Below are 22330 nucleotides of genomic sequence, written 5' to 3'. Positions count from 1 at the left end.
TATGCTGATACGTCCCTCTTGATCTGAGGCCAAAAGAAATGTTTCATGATATTGAGGTATGTTTTCCGGACACCAAAATGTCCACACTCGTCATGTGCCACTTTCAAGACGAGGGAACGAAACTTAGTTGAGACCACTTTCTTGAAAACATAATTTTTTACCCCATCCTCACTCACAGGAACCCATTTTCTGACCAGCAACCTATTATGCAAAAAGTAACCAGTCGCTACATTACTTATCTCAAAGGCAGGCAAAACATGCTCAAATGTTTCCTTCAAAAAGACGTCGTTACATTGCTCTTGCACCATCTCACTGTGAGACAGTGACAAAAGAAGCTCTGACAAAGATGGAACCTCCAAAACCACATCAGTACTGTTACTGTCAGGTGGCACCTCAGTCTCTGCTTTACGCATAGCGCATGTAACTACACAGGACGAAGAGAATTCCTGCAACGCATTAGGATTCTTCTCAGACACCAAATCAGACGGACAAAGTGTGACTACAGGTGAGGGAAGAGTGTCTGTCCAAACTCTGCTTCCAGCCAAGCCATTCCCTAAAATAAGGTGGATGCCTTCAATAGGCAACGCTGGTCGCAATCCACAGCTACCTCACCCTGAACCAGTTGACAGTTCAGAACAAGCTAGTGTAAAGGTACTGGGAAAACACTTAATCCCATTCCGCGGCTAAGAACCGAGTCACCGGTAAAAGTGTCCCTTAAAAATGACAATACAGATTCAACAATGTAGGAATTGTAGGCCAGTGTATCCCTCAGGATTTTTAATATGACTTCCACATTACTTCCCACCAGCAACACAGATCCACCACGAATGAAAGGAGCATAAGCCTCTAAAACCTGTGATTCACAAGTGTGAGGGGTAAGCATCTCAGAGACACAATCTTTAACAGGCGCAGCAAATGCAACAGGTCTCACATTAGCTTTCACTCCACTGGTTTAAGCCTTTAATACAGCACAATCTGCCTTCTAATGTCCTTTCTTGTGACAATAGTTACAGATATTCCCATTGTCAAAATTAGCACTTGCTTTAAGGTCAGGTTTGAAATGGCCAATTGTCTTTGAACGCGTCATGTCAAACTGAACGGCATCAAAACAACATCACAAGCCACAAGCCACAAGCCACCACAGAGCGCTCTCTGAAACTGCCCTTATGGAGCAATACATACTCATCAGCTGAAACAGCAACCTCAGCAGCTGCAGTCACTTTCCGTTCCATTATGTATGTTGCTCAAAAAGTAGTGATTTCAAGCACAGTTAACCACCGCTTACAATGAGTTGACAAGTCTCTGACAAACTCTGCGTATGTCTGACCATTTTTCTTTTCCCAGGACCTAAAATGCTGACGATATGCTTCCGGCACAAGTTCATAAGCCTTAAGTAGGGCTGCTTTTATTTTGTCATAGCTAGAGCTATCCTCCACAGTCAGAGATGAACATGCCTCCTGTGCCTTTCCTGACAATACACTCTGAAGCATGAGGGCACAGTCTGCATCAAGCCAATTCCTAGCCTTAGCTACACATTCAAACAGCAAGAAAAAAGTGCCTGGGTCTTTTTCATTAAATCGTGGCAACAAGCGCAAGTTATTAATGTCAAACCGATCAGAAGACCTGGGCAGCTTCCCATTCACAGCCTCACCGGACAATAGGCCTTTCCTCACCAGAGACAAACGATATCCCTCCAAATATATTGTTGCTTTTTCGGATATCTGACGGATTCTCTCTACTTGGAGTTATTTTTTAACTTCTAATTCTTGTTCCATTTTTTCATGGTCCAACTGCAACATCAGAATCTCTTTTTGTTGCTCAAAAGTTATTCCATGAGTCTGAAAAGACACAGCAGGACGATTTGGAGAAAAATCCCCCTTATCCTCAGACAATATACCATTGTCAATTAGCTTAGCTTTTATAGTCACTTTAACATTCTCTTTGAGATGTTTGTCACCTTCGACCTCGACGGAATAATGTGCAGCAATCTTGAGCAACTGCTCTTTTGTGCATTAATCCAGGGACTCCTGAGATGGGTCGGCAATAAAAGCTTCAACTTCAGCCATTACAAAATATGTAGCACAACAAACAAGGCCAATACCAAACTTTTACGCACACCAGAGGACTAGATAGCCACAATGCCGTTCACTCGTGAGGGAACAAACATGGCCGTACAAGCCCTCAATTTGTCATAACCCGGCTACTAGGCTATAACAAATTTGGCATAGGACACAATAGATGGCTAGAAATAAGTGAATTTATTGTATTAACGTAAACAACTGAGGTTATAAGTACAAATGTGAAGTGTGTCAATCAGTAACATCAGTAATGTAAATGTGGATGTGTGAGCAATATGAGGTGTAAATGTTTTAAAGTGAAACCATAGCAGAAATCAAACAAAGAGAATATGCTGCTGCTGCTGGCGGGGATGCAGCCGAATGAGAGAGAGAGACCAGAGCAAAGTTGAGACAGAGTTTTTATCCTTGTAGGAGCGCCAGAACCAGGTGCTCCAAATCCTTACTCTGCTGATGGAACCTTCAAGGACACAAAGGAAAAACAATAACTGGTCAATCACATCAGCACATCAACATTAGACAGGGGCTGTCACAAGTTGTAGGCCTTAAGAATAAATAAATAAGTACTGTATTGTAAGTATCCATTAAAAACATCTTGTCTAAAGTTTATTTGTAGTGTACTTCCTGTTCTGAACCAACAGAGACAATGCGTGGCACTAGTCTGCCCTAACTATAAAGAGTCATCATTTTCTCTCAACAAACCTATTCTGATTGAGACACATCAAGAGTTGCCAGTCATCTGAATTTCCCACTTATTTGGAACGTCAGACTGTGTTAATGGTGTCATGATTAAGAAAAACATTGTTACCCAGTACAGCAAAAGTATGATTCAGCATAGGATGCAATACATAATGGAATGACTCACTATTTAATTTACATTGGAGTCAATTTACAACACTAGTTGTGATGCACAGCTACATTACAAAGTTTGCAAACCCCTAGTACTTATTGTTAAAATCATGACTGTTTTTGAACTTCATTCCAACCCAATTAAACACCTATGGGAGATTTTGGACCGAGGTGTTAGATAGTGCTCTCCACCACTATCATCTTCTTTTTAAAGATATTTTTTTGTCAAAGTCAAAGTTTTAGCTAAATGAAAAGGTTTATCACGTGAGCACAAAAGTGAAAAAGATGTGTGTGGCAGATTTTCTTTGTGTATGTATTTGTGAGGGAGGTGCAAGCAGAAAGGTCAATATTCGCATTTGCATTTGCATTATTCTCTTTGAGTGCGAAAAGTGTAAGAAATGAAGTGATGATCAAAGTGAGAGAAATTAGTAGACAATTGGAGGAATTTGGAATGTGGAAACTGGATCAATCAATGGACAGATTTAACAAACACTTTCCCACATCTATACTGGAGTGCAGCCATGCTTTGAGCTAAATGCTATATCATCAGTATGCATTAATAACACCTTATTAATATTGTACTTTAAGTTGTATTTCTCAGTAAAGTCTGCTGGCTTGCAACACTATTCTACTTCCTGTTTTTAACCCGTGAAGACTGTGTATGGTGTAACACTCAACGTGATATTTATCTGCCCACAAATCTGTTTAGAAGAAAAAGGAACAGAAAAAACTGGAGTTCACATGAATTTTCTGTTTATTTAAAACACCAGACAGTGGTGACAGCATCATGACATATAAAGATTAAACCCTGTACAGCAAAACTGTTATTCCGTAAAGGATGCAATAAGTAAGAGAAATGCTGACAATTTCATTCACATTGGAGTCCATTTACACCACTAGTTGCGATGCACAGCTACATTACAAAGTTTACAAGGGCTACTTTTTGACCTATTTGTTATTAAACAGTTGTTTTTAAAAGCTTGACTCTTGTTGAACTTCATCTGCAGTTTGTGACACAGGCACAGAGCCCGAGTTTGACAGAGACAAACGGCTGAATGTCTGACGAACTTGCTGGAGCAGCTGTCTGAGCTGAGCAGGAATAGCTTCATTTCCATGGAGGTAAACCAGAGGGTTGAGAGCACTGTTCAGACACACAAGGCCACGACTTATCTGATGAGCAATGTAAACTCTATTGGACCATTCACGGCACAACCCTTGTTTTAACAAAACTCTTGACCAGAGGTTAAGGTTCGTGAATACATGATAGGGGATGTAACAAACAGAGAACAGAAGAATCAAGATGAACAACAACTTCAAGCTTCTCTGTTTCTGTACATTATCAGTTCTCCTCATTGTCCATAAAACTACAGCTATGTGTCCATAGCAGCCCAGTATGATGAGGAAGGGGACACAAAAGCCAGTGAGGGTCCATCCAAGTCGGTATTTCAGGTAATCCTCAACATAGATCTTATGGGTGGTATCATAGCATTTCCCAGTTCTGTTTCCAAATGTTTTGGTGTAGAACATGTCTGGAAGACTTTGAACACTCACCAACAGCCAGACTGCGATCGAGATAGCCACAGAGTGAGTCCGGGTTAATCTTCCCATCACTCTCACTGGATGAACAATAGCCAGGTACCTGTTCACACTTATACAGGTGAGGAAGCCAATGCTTCCATATAAATTCAGGTTGAAGCAGAATCTTGTTATCTTGCAGAATGCATCTCCAAAGATCCATTTACTCCCCATAAAGTAGTACACCATCAAAAATGGGAGCGTGAGCAGGTACAAAATGTCAGCAAGTCCAAGGTTGAGAACAAAAATATTGATGATCTTTAGTTTTTTCCAGTTGTGCAGCAAAGACTTGAGTCCCCATCCATTGGCTACCAGACCAATGATGAATACCAAGATGTAAACAGGAGGCAGAAATCTGTGTTCAAAGCTGAAATTGACACGAGGGCAAAAGGTTTTATTCATTCTGTCTTCTGAAAAGAAGTCACCCTCTGTGGTTGGTCTGGCTTCTGAGACGTGAAAAATCATTTCCTACTATTTGTTCAAAGAAGACTTCCTGTTTGAAACCCTGGGCCCTCAGTTGTAGATGTGTTACATCACTGAACATTCATGTAAGCTTTGTCCAATCACTGCTCATTGTTTTATCATTTGTAAAGCACTATATAAAAACCCTATAACAACATATCATAGTGGATGTTGTCTCTTGGTTAGGGAAACTGAGATGATTTCTACAAGCAGGATTTGAGGAATTTTCTTTCAGCTTTCAAATCTTCTTAATGTGGGATTAAACAGATGGTAAAAGTCTACATGATCTGCTAAGGTGTAAGAAAATATCTATATGTTAGTACCAAGATAAAACAAGAGTCTAGGATTGAATATTTCAGTCAGAATGCCGAGTTCCCTATGTGACTACAGATGTAACAACACAGGTGCATTATTAATGACATATTAGTGTGTAAATAGTTTGGGTGATACAGGAGTGCCTCTTCATTCACACACAGGAAGGTAAAAGTCTCCCTCTGGTGGTACAGTTCTGACTTTAGAGAGAAAACACTCACCACTTCATCTCAACCCAATTAAACACCGATGGGAGGTTTTTTGAACCAAAGTGTTAGTTCAGTCAGGACCACTTTCGTCAAAATATCTTATATTCCAAGCAGAATTTACATTTGGCGGTATGGCTCTGTTCTGGGACCTCCTTGTCCTTCCGCGTGCCTACGTGGAACACCTTAAGGCAGGGAGAGCACACCTCCCTGCCCTTCCATGTGCATACATGGAAAAGTTTAAGACAAGGAGAGTGGCAGCAGAGACCCCAGGGTACAGAACAGAGCAGCATCAATGGCAATCAGAAAATGACATTGATTAATTAGAAACAACATAAAAAGGAGGAGCTGGGGTGGAGGTGGGTGCAAAAGGCTTGTAGAGGGAGCAGCAGAGATAGGCAGGCAGGCTAAAGCAGCTTAAATAAGGCGCCATGCATGATGTTTGCCAATTGGATGCTTGAGGAAATCAGGTGAGCTGTCAGCTGACTGTGTATGGTATCCAATGGGAAGCTTAGAGGAATCAGCTGATGTATGTTTATGACTAGCTGTGCTCGTATGATATAGCTGTAACTGAAAGCTAAGCCTGACTTTGTGCCCTGCCTGAACTAACGCTATGCTCAATATAGTGCTCTCCACCACTATCATCTTTCTTTTGAAATACATTTTTGGAAAAACAGTGTTTATACACTATATGTTGGTCTGGCTAAAAGACCAATGACGAATACCAAGATGAAAACAGGAGGCAGGAATCTGTGTCCAAAGTCAAAGTTGACACTAGGACAGGTCTTATTAATTTTGTCTCAAAAAGACTTTGATACAACTTGCTCTGTGGTCTGGCTTCTGCCTGTGAAGTCCGAACTAATATGAGGACAGTCTACATGATCTGCTAAGGTGTAAAAAAGACAGTTCTATATGTTAGTACCAAGATAAAACAAGAGTCTAGGGTTGAATATTTCAGTCATAATGCCCAGTTCCCTATGTGACAACAGATGTAACAACACAGGTGCATTATTAATGACATATTAGTGTGTAAATAGTTTGGGTGATACAGGAGAGCCTCATCATTCACACACAGGAAGGTAAAAGTCTCCCTCTGGTGGTTGATTTCTGACTTTAGAGAGTAAACACTCACCAAGCCTTTCTAAACAATCATTATAAACACATTGAGACTTACAGATTAAGAAAAACAAGTCTATAATTGATCTAAAAGTGTTAAAGTGTAAAAACCCAATTTTCCTGCCAAAATTATATTTACATGCATATTAAAATGTCCAGCGTGTAACATTTAGAAAGATCTATTGGCAGAAATGGAATATAATATTCATAGGTATGTTTTCATTAGTGTTTAATAGCCTGAATATGCAAATTGTTGTGTTCTCGTTACCTTAACATGAGCCATTTTTATCACTTCCATGGAGGCCGCCATGTTTCAGTAGCCCAAAACGACCAGTTGACTTAATCGTTAGTCGCCAAGAATCTTAGTTGAGGCATTTTTCATTAGTCCGATAGCTGCAGGAAAATAAAAAACGATGTTGAATTTCACTCGAGAGCTGTCTGTTTTCTGTCAGTGGTTATAATATTATGGCTGATTGATGTACGTTGTAGGTTTTGCATTCACTAGATTTCAACCCAGTTAAACGCCTATGGGAGTTTTTGGACCGAGGTGTTAGATAGTGCTCTCCAACACTATCATCTCTCTTTTTAAAGATATTTTTGGAAGAACGGTGTTCATCTTGTCAGTGGAGTTCCAGAGACTTGTAGAAGGCCCCACGCCTTACTATGACACTGTATGTTGTTGGTGTTTCCTTTAATTTGTCACCTGTCAGTAAATAATTGTTAGAGTTCCAAGTTTGTTTTTGATGCTTGGAGAAGTTAATATAAAAATTTGCCAGAGAGTGGTGTCAAAGTCAAAGTTTTAGCTAAATCAAAAGGTTTATCATGTGAGCACAAAAGTGAAAAAGATGTGTGTGGCTGTGCAACATAGTTTTTATTTGTGTGTGTGTGTTTGTGTTTGTGAGGGAAGTGCAACCAGAAAGGTCAACATATGCAGTTGTTGGTGATCAAAGTGAGAAAAATTAGTAGAAGATTAGAGGAATTTGGATTGTGGAAACTGGATCAATCAATGGACAGATTCAACAAACACCTTCCCAAAACTATGCTGGAGTGCAGCAATGCCTTGAGCTAAATGCTATATCATCAGTATGCATACAAAATATCCTATTTAGGTTGTATTTTATGTTGTATTTGCCAGGAAAGTCTGCTGGCCTGTAACACAATTTATCTGCCCACAAACCTGTTCTAAAGAAACAGACACAGAAAAGGCTGGAGTTCATCTGAATTTCCTGTTTATTTAAAACATCAGACAGTGGTAACAGCATCATGACATATAAAGATAAAAAATGTTACCCTGTACAGCAAAAGTATTAGTTGGCAAATGATGCAATACGTAAAAGAATGACTGACAATTTCATTCACATTGGAGTCCATTTACACCACCAGTTGTGATGCACATTGACATAACAAAGTTTGCAAGGGCTACTGTTTGAACTATTTGTTATTTAACAGTTAATATTGAAATCTAAACTCTTGTTAAGCTTCATCTACAGTTAGTGGCACAGGCACACAGCCCGAGTTTGACAGAAACAAACGGCTGAATGTCTGACGAACTTGCTGGAGCAACTGTCTGAGCTGAGCAGGAATATCTTCATTTACATGGAGGTAAACCAGAGGGTTGAGAGCACTGTTCAGACACACAAGGCCACGACTTATCTGATGAGCAATGTAAACTCTATTAAACCACCCTTGGCACAACCCTTGTTTTAACAAAACTCTTGACACAAGGTTGAGGTTCCTGAATACATGATAGGGGATGTAACAAACAGAGAAGAGAAGAATCAAGATGAACAACAACTTCAAGCTTCTCTGTTTCTGTACATTATCAGTTTTCTTCATTGTCCATAAAACTACAGCCATGTGTCCATAGCAGCCCAGTGTGATGAGGAAGGGGACACAAAAGCCAGTGAGTGTCCGTCCAAGGCTGTATTTCAGGTAATCCTCAACATAGATCTCATTGGTGGTATCAAAGCATTGTTCAGTGCTGTTTCCAAAGGTTTTGGGGTAGAACATGTCTGGAAGACTTTGAACACTCACCAACAGCCAGACTGTGATCGAGATAGCCACAGAGTGAGTCCGAGTTAATCTTCCCATCACTCTCACTGGATGAACAATAGCCAGGTACCTGTACACACTGATACAGGTGAGAAAGCCAATGCTTCCATATAAATTCAGGTTGAAGCAGAATCTTGTTATCTTGCAGAATGCATCTCCAAAGATCCATTTACTCCTCATAAAGTAGTACACCATCAAAAATGGGAGTGTGAGCAGGTACAAAATGTCAGCAAGTCCAAGGTTGAGAACAAAAATATTGATGATCTTTAGCTTTTTCCAGTTGTGCAGCAAAGACTTGAGTCCCCATCCATTGGCTACCAGACCAATGATGAATACCAAGACGTAAACAGGAGGGAGAAATATGTGTCCAGTGTTCAAACTAACACGAGGACAAAAGGTTTTATTCATTCTGTCTTCTGAAAAGAAGTCACCCTTCTGTGCTTGGTCTGGCTTCTGAGACGTGAAAAATCATTTCCTACTATTTGTTCAAAGAAGACTTCCTGTTTGAAGCCCTGCAGTTGAATGTGCAACATCTTAGCACATGTACATGTGTCCAAGATTTACTCTTGTCCTGCGGCTTCTTTTAAATTTAAAATCTTATTGAACAGACAGTGAAAGTCCAAAAGATCTGCTTAGTTATATAAAAATAAAAAAAATAAAAAGTTTTTTAACATGTCCGTGCCAAGTTAAAACAATAGTCTAGGGCTGAATATTTCAGTCAGGATCCTCAGATTCTTATGTGACTACAGTTTTAGCACACAAAGTACAGGTGAATGATATAATGTTTGACATGTAAGTGTGTAAACAGTCTGGATGATAAAAGAGTGCATCATAATTCACATACAGGAAGGTAAGTGGTGGAGGTGAAGTTGTGGTAGAGTTCTGACCTCAGAGAGAAAACACTCACCGGCCTATTGAGACTAAAATTATGTAGAAGCATACTTTTCTAGATGATGAAGATTCAAAAACACTGATGATCTTCAGTTTCTTCTAGTTCTGCAGCAAAGACTTAAGTCGCTGTACATTGGCTACAAGACCAACGATGAATACTAAGATGAAAACAGGAGGCAGAAATATGTGTCCACAGTTGAAACTGACATGAAGACAAAAGATTTTATTCATTGTGTCTTCTGGTAAGAAGTCAACCTATGTGGTCGGTCGGGCTTATGAGACTTCCTGTTTGAAGCCCTGCAGCTGAATGTGCAACATCTCAGCTCATGCATGTAAGCTTTGTTCAACCACTGCCCCTTATTTTATCATTTGAAAAGCAGTATATAAAAAAAAAATACAACAACATATCATAGTGGATGCGGTCTCTTGGTGTCTCCCTCTGGTGGCAGAGTTCTGACCTCAGTGAGAAAACATTCAACAAGGCCTTCTGAACAATTATTATAAGCATAGTGAGACTAAAATAAACTTTTTTCAAGATACACAAAGCAAAATTGTATGTAGGTGCATACATAATTATATTTTAAAGGTGTTACTTTTAACAAAAATATTACTAATACCATTAAAGATTACTGACTAACTAAAATAGATAAATTTAGATAAAAAAAAAAAGTGTGCAGGAGGGTTTGGGATGCTAAAAACTAAAAATAACTGACTTTTTCACAATATTGTGTGGAGAAAAACACATTGTTAGAGCTGTATAGTCCATAAATGTTTTTGATTCTTAACAGTCATGGTGAAGTTAATATATAAAATTGCCACAGGGTGGTGTCAAAGTCAAGGTTAGAGCTAACATATATCAAAATGTGTGTGTGGGACAGTGCACTGCAGTCTCTTTGTGTGTGTGTGTGTGTGTGTGTGTGTGTGTGTGTGTGTGTGTGTGTGTGTGGCCTGTGTATGTAAGTGTGGTGTATTATCTTATCATATTTAGCTTTGGGAGGGCAAAAGTGTGAAAAATGAACTGATGACGCAAGTGAGACAAATGAGTACACAGTTAGGGGAATTTGGAAATGATCAATAAATGGACACATTAAACAAACACCTTCCAAAGGCTATATAGATGCACCAGTGAGTGAATGTTAACATTCAGATGTTAAGCAGGTAAAATGTTTATCTATCTTTGTGTAGTGTGTTATCATGCCAACATTTAAGGCTAATTTGAAAATCATCCGTTTTGCTGGTTTTTGGTTATAAAGGACAAATTGGATAGCACAAGATGTCAATTGATCACCAAAGTTATTACAATTAATCCTGAGGGGAACACAAATGTTTGTACTACATGTCATGACAATACATAGTTATGAAGACATTTCTCTTCCACAACCTCCTGGTGGCGCCAGCTCCCTCTCTGTCTCTTGAGATCTTAAAATGCTCCAGTGTGCAATGGCTGGCTGCTAACTTTGCCTGTACATCTTTTGACAGGTAGCATGCAGTGGATTACCAATGCTTTTTCACTAATAACAGCTGTCTCCTGTAGCTGGAAACATTGAGCACAGTTATGGTGAATCTCAGCAGTAAAGTTGTGAGCCACAAATCTAAAATCATGACTTCAAAAACACTAAAATGCTCTGGGGGACTGCAGAGTCACAAATAAAACATGGGCAAATAAATGCACAAATTCAAAATGTCTACAAGTAGGCTACCTCTTCCACCATCAATTACCAGTTGGGTACAATAAACTGTTGAGCTCAGCTAACGTTGCAGTACTATGAATGGTTGATGGCAACGTCTGGCAGCTAATGGTGCAAAGCTCAGCAGGATTGAATGATTAAACACATTGTTTCAGATGGTGTGGTCTATGAATCACATTATTATTAATTACAATATAATTTGGCCAAATTCCTAAATAATACTGTGAATTATATTTATTATAATTATTGATGCAATAGACTAAAATTTATTGTGAATAGTCCTCAGTATTTTGCAGAAATGAAGGACAGCTGTATTACCACTGATGAATAAAAGAAGGACCTTGCAGATAAATGATCTTGCGTGATAGAATTACACACACATCTGCAGTGAGGCTGGTGTTAACATTACTTAAACAAATATACTTGTGGTGGCAATTCTTTAAATAAAGCAATCACAGTATGATCTTGTCTTTATAAGTTTATTCAGCTTTTATAGATTGACTCACAGCAAGGCTTACGTACACCAGCATGTGAAGGCTCAAATTAGTGAAAAGTCAAAAAGGCGGTGTCCCTTTATCCCTGTTTGAGAGTCACTCCAACACAGTTACACATTGTCCTGAGTCCTGGGGCAACAAACAGATAGCGTGCTACGATGATGGGTTTTATCATGTCCATGGATGTTTAGTAAAGTCTCAGCATCCTGCTGTTTATTTAGATATAAAGTGTAGTTAGAAACAGGGTGAAACAGGGGTTTATGTATATAATAGCATCTTAAACTGGTTGTGTATGGTTTTACAATGACTAGTTAAAGAGTCATATAGGGCTCCCGGTTAGTTCAGTTGGTAGAGCTGGCGTCCCATGTACCGAGGCTGAGTCCTTGCTGCAGTGGCCCAGGGTTTGAATCCGACCTGCGGCCCTCTCCAGCGTGTCATCCCCTCTCTCTGCCCCCCTTTCCTGTCTATCTTCAGCTGTCACGATCAAGTGAAGGCAATAAAAAGCCCCCAAAAATTACTTAAAAAAAAAATGAAAGAGTCATATAGGTTCTGAAAAATTTTCATTACGTACTCTGATTTCTGGTTTCACAGTGTGGTTGGTATGCGGTGATGAAAATAACTGCTTGAACAATTTCTGTGAGACACAGCAGCCGTGGCTGATGCCTCTGACAATGCTGATGAGGGGAGAATATACCTTCACAGTAAAAATAATGGCATTTCGGAAATTGTATTATGTATGTCACTTTGACTTAATATCACATTCTTCTCCGAAGCCAAATTTAAAAAGAGCCTATCACAAATATTGCCATTCAAGGTGGTCAGAAGCTTTCTTTGCATCAGCAAACAGCAGTGTATCAACAATGTGAAGGAGCTGAGTCGTCTGTGACTAACCTTTTTTCTCTGGTCTTGGTGTATAATTCTATAGATAACATTTTGTAGTGTATAGGCATCAGAACTAAAAATAAAAGTGAGGCTGCTAACTAAAACAGAGACATCCATTTTGATGTATATAGCTGTATTTGGATTTATTCTAAATGCACCTTCAAAATGGCAGCAATTAACAGAGGCCCCAACTGGAGCCCAAAAGTGAAATAAGACTCTGAACGTTCGCTATCCTCATTCATCTAGACTAGATCAGAGTATACAGTCCTATCTGTTAAGGAAGCTGCAGAGATATTAAGATTAGCTTGCATGTTAAAAGAGGGGTGGGTCTTCCCAAAAATTCAGATATGCATCAGTGACAGTTTTTACTGTTTAAATAATGTTGTAATTCTATGGGTGGGACCCTGATTAATTTTAATTATTGCTATCTTGTTAAATACAAATGAAACAAAAAACACATTTTCAGTATAATTTGTTAAGATAAAATAAGACAAGATAGTCCTTTATTGATTCAGATTCAAATACACAAAGAAATTAAACTCAAAATTACCTTAGCAATTAGGCATTACACATGCCTAAGTACAATACCCACAACTGCTGCTGCACTCTAACTAATCCACATATCACCTCAAGCAAAGTGACATTTAGTAAGCAAAATCAGCAGTATATGTAAGAGTAATATCATATAATAGCTATAACAGTGTACACCAGGATATTACATAATATAGAAACTTATGTCTTGGAGCAAAAACGCAAAAATAACTAGCAATGATACAATAGCCTAAAATAAGTGCAGGGGTTTTTACTGTATAAATATATGTGTAATGCAGTGCAGTGGTAGCAGTAACACCTAGTGATTAGCAATGATATGTTCAATACACATACAGTACCCATCATATAACAGCTATAACAGTGTACACCAGGATATTACATAACATAGAAACTTATGTCTTTACAGCAGCATAGAGCAAAAACCCCCAAATAACCAGCAATGATACAATAGCCTAAAATAAGTGCGGGGATTTTTACTGTGTAAATACATGTGTAATGCAGTGCAGTGGTAGCAGTGATATGGGACTATATTTGCAACTTGCAGAGCATTTATGAATCGGTTAACTGAAAGATGTTAAAATGTGTATGATTTTAGGATGAGAGTGTTAGTACTAGTCTTAGTCCTTTTGGAGTAAGTGTGTGGCTTCACTGCTATCGATTTCCCATTCTGAACCAACAGAGAGCGTGCATGGCACCGGGCTTCCAAACCCATAACATGATCATTATCTCAAACTTGTTTTAAAATAGATAGTGACACATCAAGAGTTGTGGTTCATCTGTGTTTTCTGTTGGCCTTTTCTGCATATGGTAACAACATCATGACAGACACAAAGATCAAAAATGAAATGAAGAAATTAATTATTATGCAATATTTACAACATTGATGATAGACAGGCTAAATAACTTGCTATTAAACTTCAGTGTGTATGGGCACACAGCAGATATATACAAAATTATATAACATAATCATTAACATGTTTACTTGTTTTGAACCTCCTCCGTGGTTTGTGCCACACAGCTGGAGTTTGAAGTCTGACGAATTTGCGGGAGTAATTGTCTGAGCTGAGCAAGAATATCTTCCTTTACATGGAGGTAAACCAGAGGGTTGAGAGCACTGTTCAGACACCCAAGGCCACGACTTATCTGATGAGCAATGTAGACTCTATTAAACCACCCTCGACACAACCCTTGTTTTGACAAAATTCTTGACCAGATGTTGAGATTCCTGAATACATGATAGGGGATGTAACAAACAGAGAAGAGAAGAATCAAAATGAACAACAACTTCAAGCTTCTCTGTTTCTGTACATTATCAGTTCTCTTCAATGTCCATAAAACTACAGCTATGTGTCCATAGCAGCCCAGTGTGATGAGGAAGGGAATACAAAAGCCAGTGAGTGTCTGTCCAAGGCTGTATTTCAGGTAATCCTCAACATAGATCTTATTGGTGGTATCAAAGCATTGTTCAGTGCTGTTTCCAGATGTTTTGGGGTAGAAAAGCCCTGGAAGACTTTGAACACTCACCAACAGCCAGACTGTGATCGAGATAGCCACAGAGTGAGTCCGAGTTAATCTTCCCATCACTCTCACTGGATGAACAATAGCCAGGTACCTGTACACACTGATACAGGTGAGGAAGCCAATGCTGCCATATAAATTCAGGTTGAAGCAGAATCTTGTTATCTTGCAGAATGCATCTCCAAAGATCCATTTACTCTCCATAAAGTAGTACACCATCAAAAATGGGAGTGTGAGCAGGTACAAAATGTCAGCAAGTCCAAGGTTGAGAACAAAAATGCTGATGAGCTTTAGTTTCTTCGAATTGTGCAGCAAAGACTTGAGTCCCCATCCATTGGCTAAAAGACCAATGATGAATACCAAGATGAAAACAGGAGGCAGAAATCTGTGTTCAAAGTCAAAGTTGACACTAGCACAGGTCTTATTCATTTTGTCTAAAAAAATACTTTGATACAACTTGCTCTGTGGTTTGGCTTCTGCCTGTGAAGTCAGAACTAATATGAGGACAGGAAGTGTTTTCAGTGGTTTGTATCTAAGGGGACGTTTTTTTCATGATCAACTTTTATTATCTTTAGAATATGCTTAATGTGGTAGGAAACACAAAAATGTACCGTTTTCTTTGAAAGCAGAGAGATGCCATGATGAAATGTAATCTTAAAGTTTGCAAACAGTATAAATGCAAGACATCACCACAATATGCATTTAATCGTGTGTAAGATACGGTGTAAAATTACATCTAACTCTTTCTTTGTTCTATGTAAAGAAGTGAGAATGAGGGAGTGAGAGGTCAGTGAAACCATGTCAGCATCAGGTTTTAACAGTCCGGTTTGTAACATTAAGGAGGCTCTAATGCAGAAATGGATTAAAATGTGTATAACTATTTTCGTGTATAATCACTTGAAAATGCATTCGTTCAAGAATGCTGACCTTGGCCCTTAAAGGAATAATATGTAATATATTTACTGTATTAAATCATAAAAGGACAATTTATAGTACAGTATTATCTGTATATCTGAAGCCGGACATATCTTATTCCGCTGTACTAGAGCTTAATTGTTGTTGTAAGCTTTCAAAAACACGTCGGTGAGCCACACTGTTACACTGGGTAACATTTTCCTTTATTACCATGAACACACAAACTGTCGTTTATTTTGAATGGATGCAGCAGCAGACAGCATTGGCATAAGATTATCAGCAGAGTAATAGTCATGTGTTACATTATAATGCCCCCACTGTACACCTGCATGAATATGACTGGAGGCCTTTCATATATGGTCCAAATCAGATACAGATCTGAGTTTTTGCAACATCAGTGTGAGCAGTAATATCAGAATTCTTGAACATCACTCTGGATTAACATTCATCATTCAAGTCACACCAGGACTGCTTGAATCTGATATGAGCCCCTATTCTCTCTGGCATGCACCCAGATGTGCATCTGGGTTCTTCTGTGTTAAAATGTGCTGCACTGTACTAAATTAAGTTTGCTTGCTTGCTTTCTCTAGATTTGCCACATAATTTTGATTGTTGATGAGGTCAGACCCACTAGTATAAAGACCCCTAAGGTGTATGATCATAAAAGAGTTGTACATTTTGAGATTGTACATGTGTGAAGAGGATGCCTATGTGGATCTGCCTGGCGATCCATAACTCATACATACATACAGGCAGAACAGGACCTGTATCCCTGCAGAGCAGGGTTACTCTAAGGTGAGTAGGGGCAGTTGTTATGACAAACATCTCAGTTGATCCTTGTCACAGCTCGCTGAATCAGTCTGCCGGTGGGGAACAACCTCTGCTGTCCCCACGGGGGAAACAGCATGCAAATGCAAACACATACATACACAGAGGCAAGTCAGAAAATCCCAGTTAGCAGTGCAATGATTTGGTGATTTGCAGGTCAAAAGATGCCTAGATGTCTAGGTCACAGCTAGGCTATGTTTGTTTCAATCTTTCAGTGACAATAATTGATTGTGAAGCAGGTGATGGCTACATGTTAAAATATAGTAATTAAAGTGTTAAAATGAGTTTAATGTTACCAAGTCATCTTCCATCCATTTCACTTTAAATCGGGGTACCTTAAGGGGTTTTTAGTGTCAACTCACATTTTGTCAGTTGAATAACTGCAGTTTCTTTTAAGCTGCATCATTAAACACAGAGCAACGGAGGAGTAACAGCGTGGCAGGCTGTGAACTTTACCAAATAACCAAACCACAAAACCAACTGAACCATTTACTCCTCATAAAGTAGAACCGCATCAAAAACGGAAGTGTGAGCAGGTTCAAAACATCTGTGTTGTCCGAGGTTTAGAACAAAAACACTGATGATCATTAGCTGACACAACAACATCAGAAGTAATTCTACATGGTGCTTTTAAAGAACTATAGTTACTGAGCTACTAGGGTAATATACTTGCAACTGCTTTTAACTTTGCACAGGGTATAGACTTATAGGCATGCATTTGTATATGTAAAATGTATATATAAATGTGCATAAATTGTGTCGTCCCTGCTAAACAAAGGATAAATAAAAAGTTGTATTCATTCAGTCTCCTGAAAAGCGGCAAATACTGTAAAGCAATATGGTGCCTAAAATGGTTGAAGTAACTGAGGCAATATATCTTTAAAGATTGCTTCCTGTCAAACACTCATCATTCTTAGACCTTTATCAGTGCAAGATTCAGGTCTGGTTGAGCTAAGAATAACAACACATCACAGGATGCATGCAATAAATGACACTTAATCTGCGGCACCATGTTAAAAGATGGGAACTAAGTGAGTGAAAGCCAGTACATGTTGACTGGTGCAAGTCTATGTTAAGTTTTAAGCTGATACATTTGTAAAGTACGAGTCAATCAAGTTTCTGATGATCATATCTATTATAATGACACAGAGCTGCTTGTGGAGTTCAACACTTTCTTTTTACAAAGATATTTAACCTATATCTTATATTATTCTATATTTTTATTATCATATGTACATTTTATAAAAACTGCACAGCAGCTTGATTAGTCCAGTCTGGTCAATTAATTGCACATTGGATTGTAATTTGAGGCCCAGAAAAAAACACTGTTTTCAGTATTTTAAATACATAGATGAAAAATATTATGAATAATTTTTGGGCCAGGTCAAACCTCAGTGACTATGGGTAATGGGGTCACTTGTACTGATGAACCCACAGAGAACTGTCCCCTGACTCTGTACCCCCCTTTGAGCTCTACAGAGCTTTGTAGCTTCTTTGATCTCCTTGTTTTATATTTTCCATTATTTTGCTTCATTGTTTTTGCTCTTTTTCACCACTCTCATTGCATTTATTTTCAGCCACAGCAAAAAGTTCTGCTGTACACAACCCTCCTGGCAACAAAAGGTTGAGAGTATATATCCAATATGCTTCCCTTTTAAATAACTGATTTATGATATTGCTGCCCCTAAAGCTAGAAGAGACTCTCTCAATCCCTTTGAATTTAACCCTTTATCGGGTGGGAACCATATACGGTAACTCCCTTATGACGGTTTTAATTACACTTCTATGGCATTTTTTTTTTTTTGGGGGTATAGGTGATATACTAACATACACTTCACTGTTATGGCTTTATTTCACAAGTAACGCAAAGTGGGCTTGATATAGGCTTATGGCTTATTTATTACATATTTTCATATATTGATGTGGCATAGCTGTCTGCTCAGTCCTTCTATGGGAAGAGGAGGTCTGCTGTGCCAAACACTGTTTTTGTGCCAGCACACCTAGACATCATTGACTTTGATTTTCAGCCAAAAATTGAACTTTAAAAAAAATAAAAACAGAAATAATGACTTCTTATATCCACCAATAACACTCCAGGGTTGAAATTTTAAATTTCCAAGTATTTCAATGAGTGCCCTATAAAAGGTTAAAGGAGGCAGCAGAACTGTGCTTTCTTTCATTTAGTCTAGATATAAAACTACACTGACACTTCAGCATAACATCTGTATCTGTACATCTTAGTTTGCTGCATCTGTCCACTGTATACATGCATAATTAGGGCAGCAGAAAAGGATTTTCACTTGTAACAGAGCACATTTGCACCGTGGTTCTGATTCTTGACTAACTGTCCTATCCAGTGTTTTTTAAAAAGGCTTTTAAAGGTTGTTGAATTTCCTCAACAAATGCTTAAATAAATGATTATTGAAATACATTAAAATCACTATAAAGTTGGAGTTGGGGGGATTTTACACAGCAATGCTGACATTGTTGTTTCTGTCTCCTAACTGTTAGATACTTTGATGAACCTTATTTTACGTGCGTCACTGTTTGCAATCAGTTAGCAGTTGGCATCCTGTTTACTTTTACTCATTCACACACTCTCAACGGCAGTTTCCTCACCACAATGCAGTGAACGGAGACATTTTCAGACATGTTCAAATGAATTAAATTCTTTTTAATCTGAGCTTTTTTAGACATGTTAACAGCATGACAAATACATAGATCAAAAGCTTGACTCTTTTCAACAAATGTGTTATGGTGGAATCTTTCCACACAAGTTCTGTAAGAGCATCCTGCAGGTGCAGAGAAAAACACCAAATGTGCAGAGCAGAGCTCGGCCAATACCCCCTCCTACTAAAAATACAGAAAAGATCAATTCAATTTTACAATCACTTAAAATCAGTTAACCCCCAGACATACCATCACAAAGCCCTAACATACCAGGAGCTGAAACCAGAGAAGAGTCCCTTCAGCCAGTTGGTCCTGAGGCTGTCTGCAGTAACATGTCCCCAACAGCCTCAGGACAGCAACACCAACTCAATCAGACCAAACCAAATTATCAACAAGCAAAAAGAAAAATATATTGAATACTGGAAAGAAACGACCAAAACACAAAGTAAATTACAATGTTATCTGACCCTAAAAAGAGAATTCACACTGGCAAATTACCTGACAACAATAAAATGTCCTAAATTAAGAAAAATGTTGACAATGTACAGACTGAGTGAACACAGCCTGGCCATAGAAAAGGGTCGCCACAGACAGAACTGGCTACCAGAAGAGGAGAGACTCTGCTCCCAGTGTGACAGAGGACAGGTAGAGACAGAGCTGCACTTTCCAACCTCATGCCCTAAATATAAAATCCTGAGACAAATACACTTCGCAAACATTTCCCAAATATAACCCGAATTTGAATTTATATCAGACACACAGAAACTCCCCTATTTACTGGGAGAAATGCCAAAAAGTCCAATTACTGCAGCAAAATATGTCTCCTTTTGATCATAATTAATTTATTGTAAATATTGTTTTCCTTTATTGTTATTATTATTATTTTAAATTCCAAACGCTTGCTTTGGCAATATGTACAGTGTTACGTCATGCCAATAAAGCCATTTGAAATGAATATAGTGGCAGATGCTGCAATACAATTGTTCAATTTCATATCAGACAATTTACGCCAGGGTTAGTTGAGTAGGGGGTAACGGCACCCGTGTGACAGCTTGACAAGCTCGCTGGAGTAATCGTCTGAGCTGAGCAGGAATATCTTCATTTCCATTGAGGTAAACCAGAGGGTTGAGAGCACTGTTCAGACACACAAAGCCACGACTTATCTGACGAGCAATGTAGACTCCATTAGACCATTTATGGCACACCCCTTTTCTTAACAAAACTCTTGACCAGAGGTTCAGGTTCTTGAGTACATTATAGGGGATGTAACAAACAGAAAAGAGAAGAATCAAAATGAACAACAACCTTAAACTTTTCTGTTTCAGTTCCTTGTCCATTGTATTTGTGCGGCAGAGAACAACAATCACATGTCCATAGCAGCCCAGTGTGATGAGGAAGGGGATACAGAACCCAGTGAGTGTCCATCCAAGGTTGTATTTCAGGTATCCCTCAACATTTTCGTCAGTGGTTTCAATGCATTCAGCGTAGGAGGTTTTTTTTGTGTAGAACATGTCTGGAAGACTCTGAACACTCACCAACAGCCAAACCATGGCAGAGATAGCCACAGAGTGGGTGTTGGTTATTCTTCCCATCACTCTCATTGGATGAACAATAGCCAGGTACCTGTACACGCTGATACAGGTGAGGAAGCCAATGCTGCCATATAAATTCAGGTTGAAGCAGAATCTTGTTATCTTGCAGAATACATCTCCAAAGATCCATCTTCTACCCATAAAGTAGTACACCACCAAAAATGGGAGTGTGAGCAGGTACCAAACATCTGTAAGTCCAAGGTTGAGAACAAAAACATTGACGTTACCCAGTTTCTTCCAGTTGTGCAGCAAAGACTTGAGTCCCCATCCATTGGCTACCAGACCAATGATGAATACCAAGATGTAAACAGGAGGCAGAAATCTTCCTGTAAAGTCATAGCTGACACAAGTTGTGTTATTCATTGTCTTCAGCAGTTAGTACAATTGCCTTTCTCTGTGAACGTGCTGGTCTCCCCTACAGATAGAAACTGAAGTAAAACATGTGCGCTTCAGAGAAGACTTCTGTCTCACGACCCTCCCTCTACATGCTACATTTGAGTTTCTGCACCCGCCAGTACCCAGGAAATGAAATCAGTTGGTGTCAAAATCAAGCGAGCCCAAGAATTAGACTATAATTACAGGTTTATATGTACTTTTTATTTTTGTTTCTGGTTTTTTTTTTTTTTTACACTTATATAGAATAGATGAATAAACTTTACAGTTTGTAGTTTTGTGTATTTTTGTGTAAGGCAATTATTTTTGATGCAAATTGCAGGGGTTTATTCTTCTTCTGAACTATTTGATAAATTGCCAAGATATATAGTTAATGGTTCTCAGGTGATGAATCTTTGATGATCTTTGCCATTAAATTTTGTACATTCAAGTCATGTCCTTTCTTGACTTTTCCTCTAGGGCCCTCATCTGGTCAAAATGTCAATGTGCACAATACTTTGCTTTATTTTTATAAATTCATTTTAAATTTGTATGATTTTAACAAGAAATCAACTCAAATCAAGAACATAATGGCACACAACCTACATTTTGCAAGATCTGGAAAGGAAATCAGCCTTTCTTCCCACAAACTCAGTCTCTGCATTGAAGTTAACGATGGGGTCAGTGTTTTCACCATGTCTCTGATGCGTATTGTCTTTGATGGAAGGACCTTCGCTATAACCATCAAAAACTACTGTTGCTGTACCGTAATGGCGTATGGTAAAGCCTGCATATGACTGTGCAATGGCACCGTAACTGTCACCCTTTTTCCATGCCAAGCAGTGAACTAGGGAGCCACCGTCAGGGACATAATGCTCAGTTGGTGGGATGGAATCCAGGACAGTTTTGTTAGATTTCTTGCTTGAGAACTCAGTGACTGCTTGCGCTAGTTGGGGCTTGTTGGCTTCAGGGAAGATTTCCTTGCCTTCGAACAGGGCTGCAGGAAATGAGCAGAGCTCATGGCTCATTACATCTTCCAGTGAAAACTATCCAGTTTGTGATAAGATCAGGAAACGGTGGAACAGCAAAGCAGGATCAGTGGTTCAGTCTTGGGCAACTTTGATGGTGGAGTCATCTGCAAGGGTTTTGTTTGAGCAAAATGGTATACACTGTGCTGCCAACAATATTTCAATGAGGCAAGCAATATCAAATGTCAGTATTCTCTTCCACCATCTTCTGAATTGCCAAAAATTTTGAATTTAGTTTTGTTGGGTTTAGTAT

The 22330-nt window shown here is 38.9% G+C and overlaps 2 protein-coding genes across 3 annotated transcripts; both read right to left on the bottom strand.

Annotated features, from left to right (window-relative positions):
• Window positions 1-3660: 3660 nt before the first annotated feature.
• On the bottom strand, window positions 3661-4965 carry LOC127376809 (P2Y purinoceptor 1-like). The gene has a single exon (XM_051424092.1). The coding sequence runs from the start codon at window positions 4962-4964 to the stop codon at window positions 3897-3899; it is 1068 nt and encodes a 355-aa protein (XP_051280052.1). The 5' UTR covers window position 4965; the 3' UTR covers window positions 3661-3896.
• A 2842-nt stretch (window positions 4966-7807) lies between these two features.
• On the bottom strand, window positions 7808-21136 carry LOC127376812 (P2Y purinoceptor 1-like). Of its 2 annotated transcripts, XM_051424099.1 has the most exons (2): window positions 20879-21136; window positions 7808-8887 (listed from the first exon to the last, which is right to left on the bottom strand). In XM_051424099.1, exons 1-2 carry the CDS (start codon window positions 21038-21040, stop codon window positions 8069-8071), a joined length of 981 nt encoding a protein of 326 aa, XP_051280059.1. In that variant the 5' UTR covers window positions 21041-21136; the 3' UTR covers window positions 7808-8068. The 2 variants fall into 2 exon arrangements, with proteins under 2 accessions (XP_051280059.1, XP_051280060.1); XM_051424100.1 differs by lacking the exon at window positions 7808-8887 and having other exon boundaries at window positions 19069-21129.
• Between the last annotated feature and the right edge of the window lie 1194 nt (window positions 21137-22330).

The sequence above is a fragment of the Dicentrarchus labrax genome, unplaced genomic scaffold (assembly GCF_905237075.1).
Source record: "Dicentrarchus labrax unplaced genomic scaffold, dlabrax2021, whole genome shotgun sequence".
Lineage (NCBI taxonomy): Eukaryota > Metazoa > Chordata > Actinopteri > Moronidae > Dicentrarchus > Dicentrarchus labrax.
This window is presented reverse-complemented; position numbering and strand designations above follow the sequence as displayed.

Excerpts from the sequence above, each read along its gene's own strand:
- LOC127376809 (XM_051424092.1), bottom strand. The coding sequence starts at position 4,964 with ATGATTTTTCACGTCTCAGAAGCCAGACCAACCACAGAGGGTGACTTC.
- LOC127376812 (XM_051424099.1), bottom strand. The coding sequence starts at position 21,040 with ATGAATAACACAACTTGTGTCAGCTATGACTTTACAGGAAGATTTCTG. Across the intron at positions 8,888-20,878 it reads TCAATGTTTTTGTTCTCAAC|CTTGGACTTGCTGACATTTT; the intron begins CTTGGACTTACA and ends TTTGTTCTCAAC.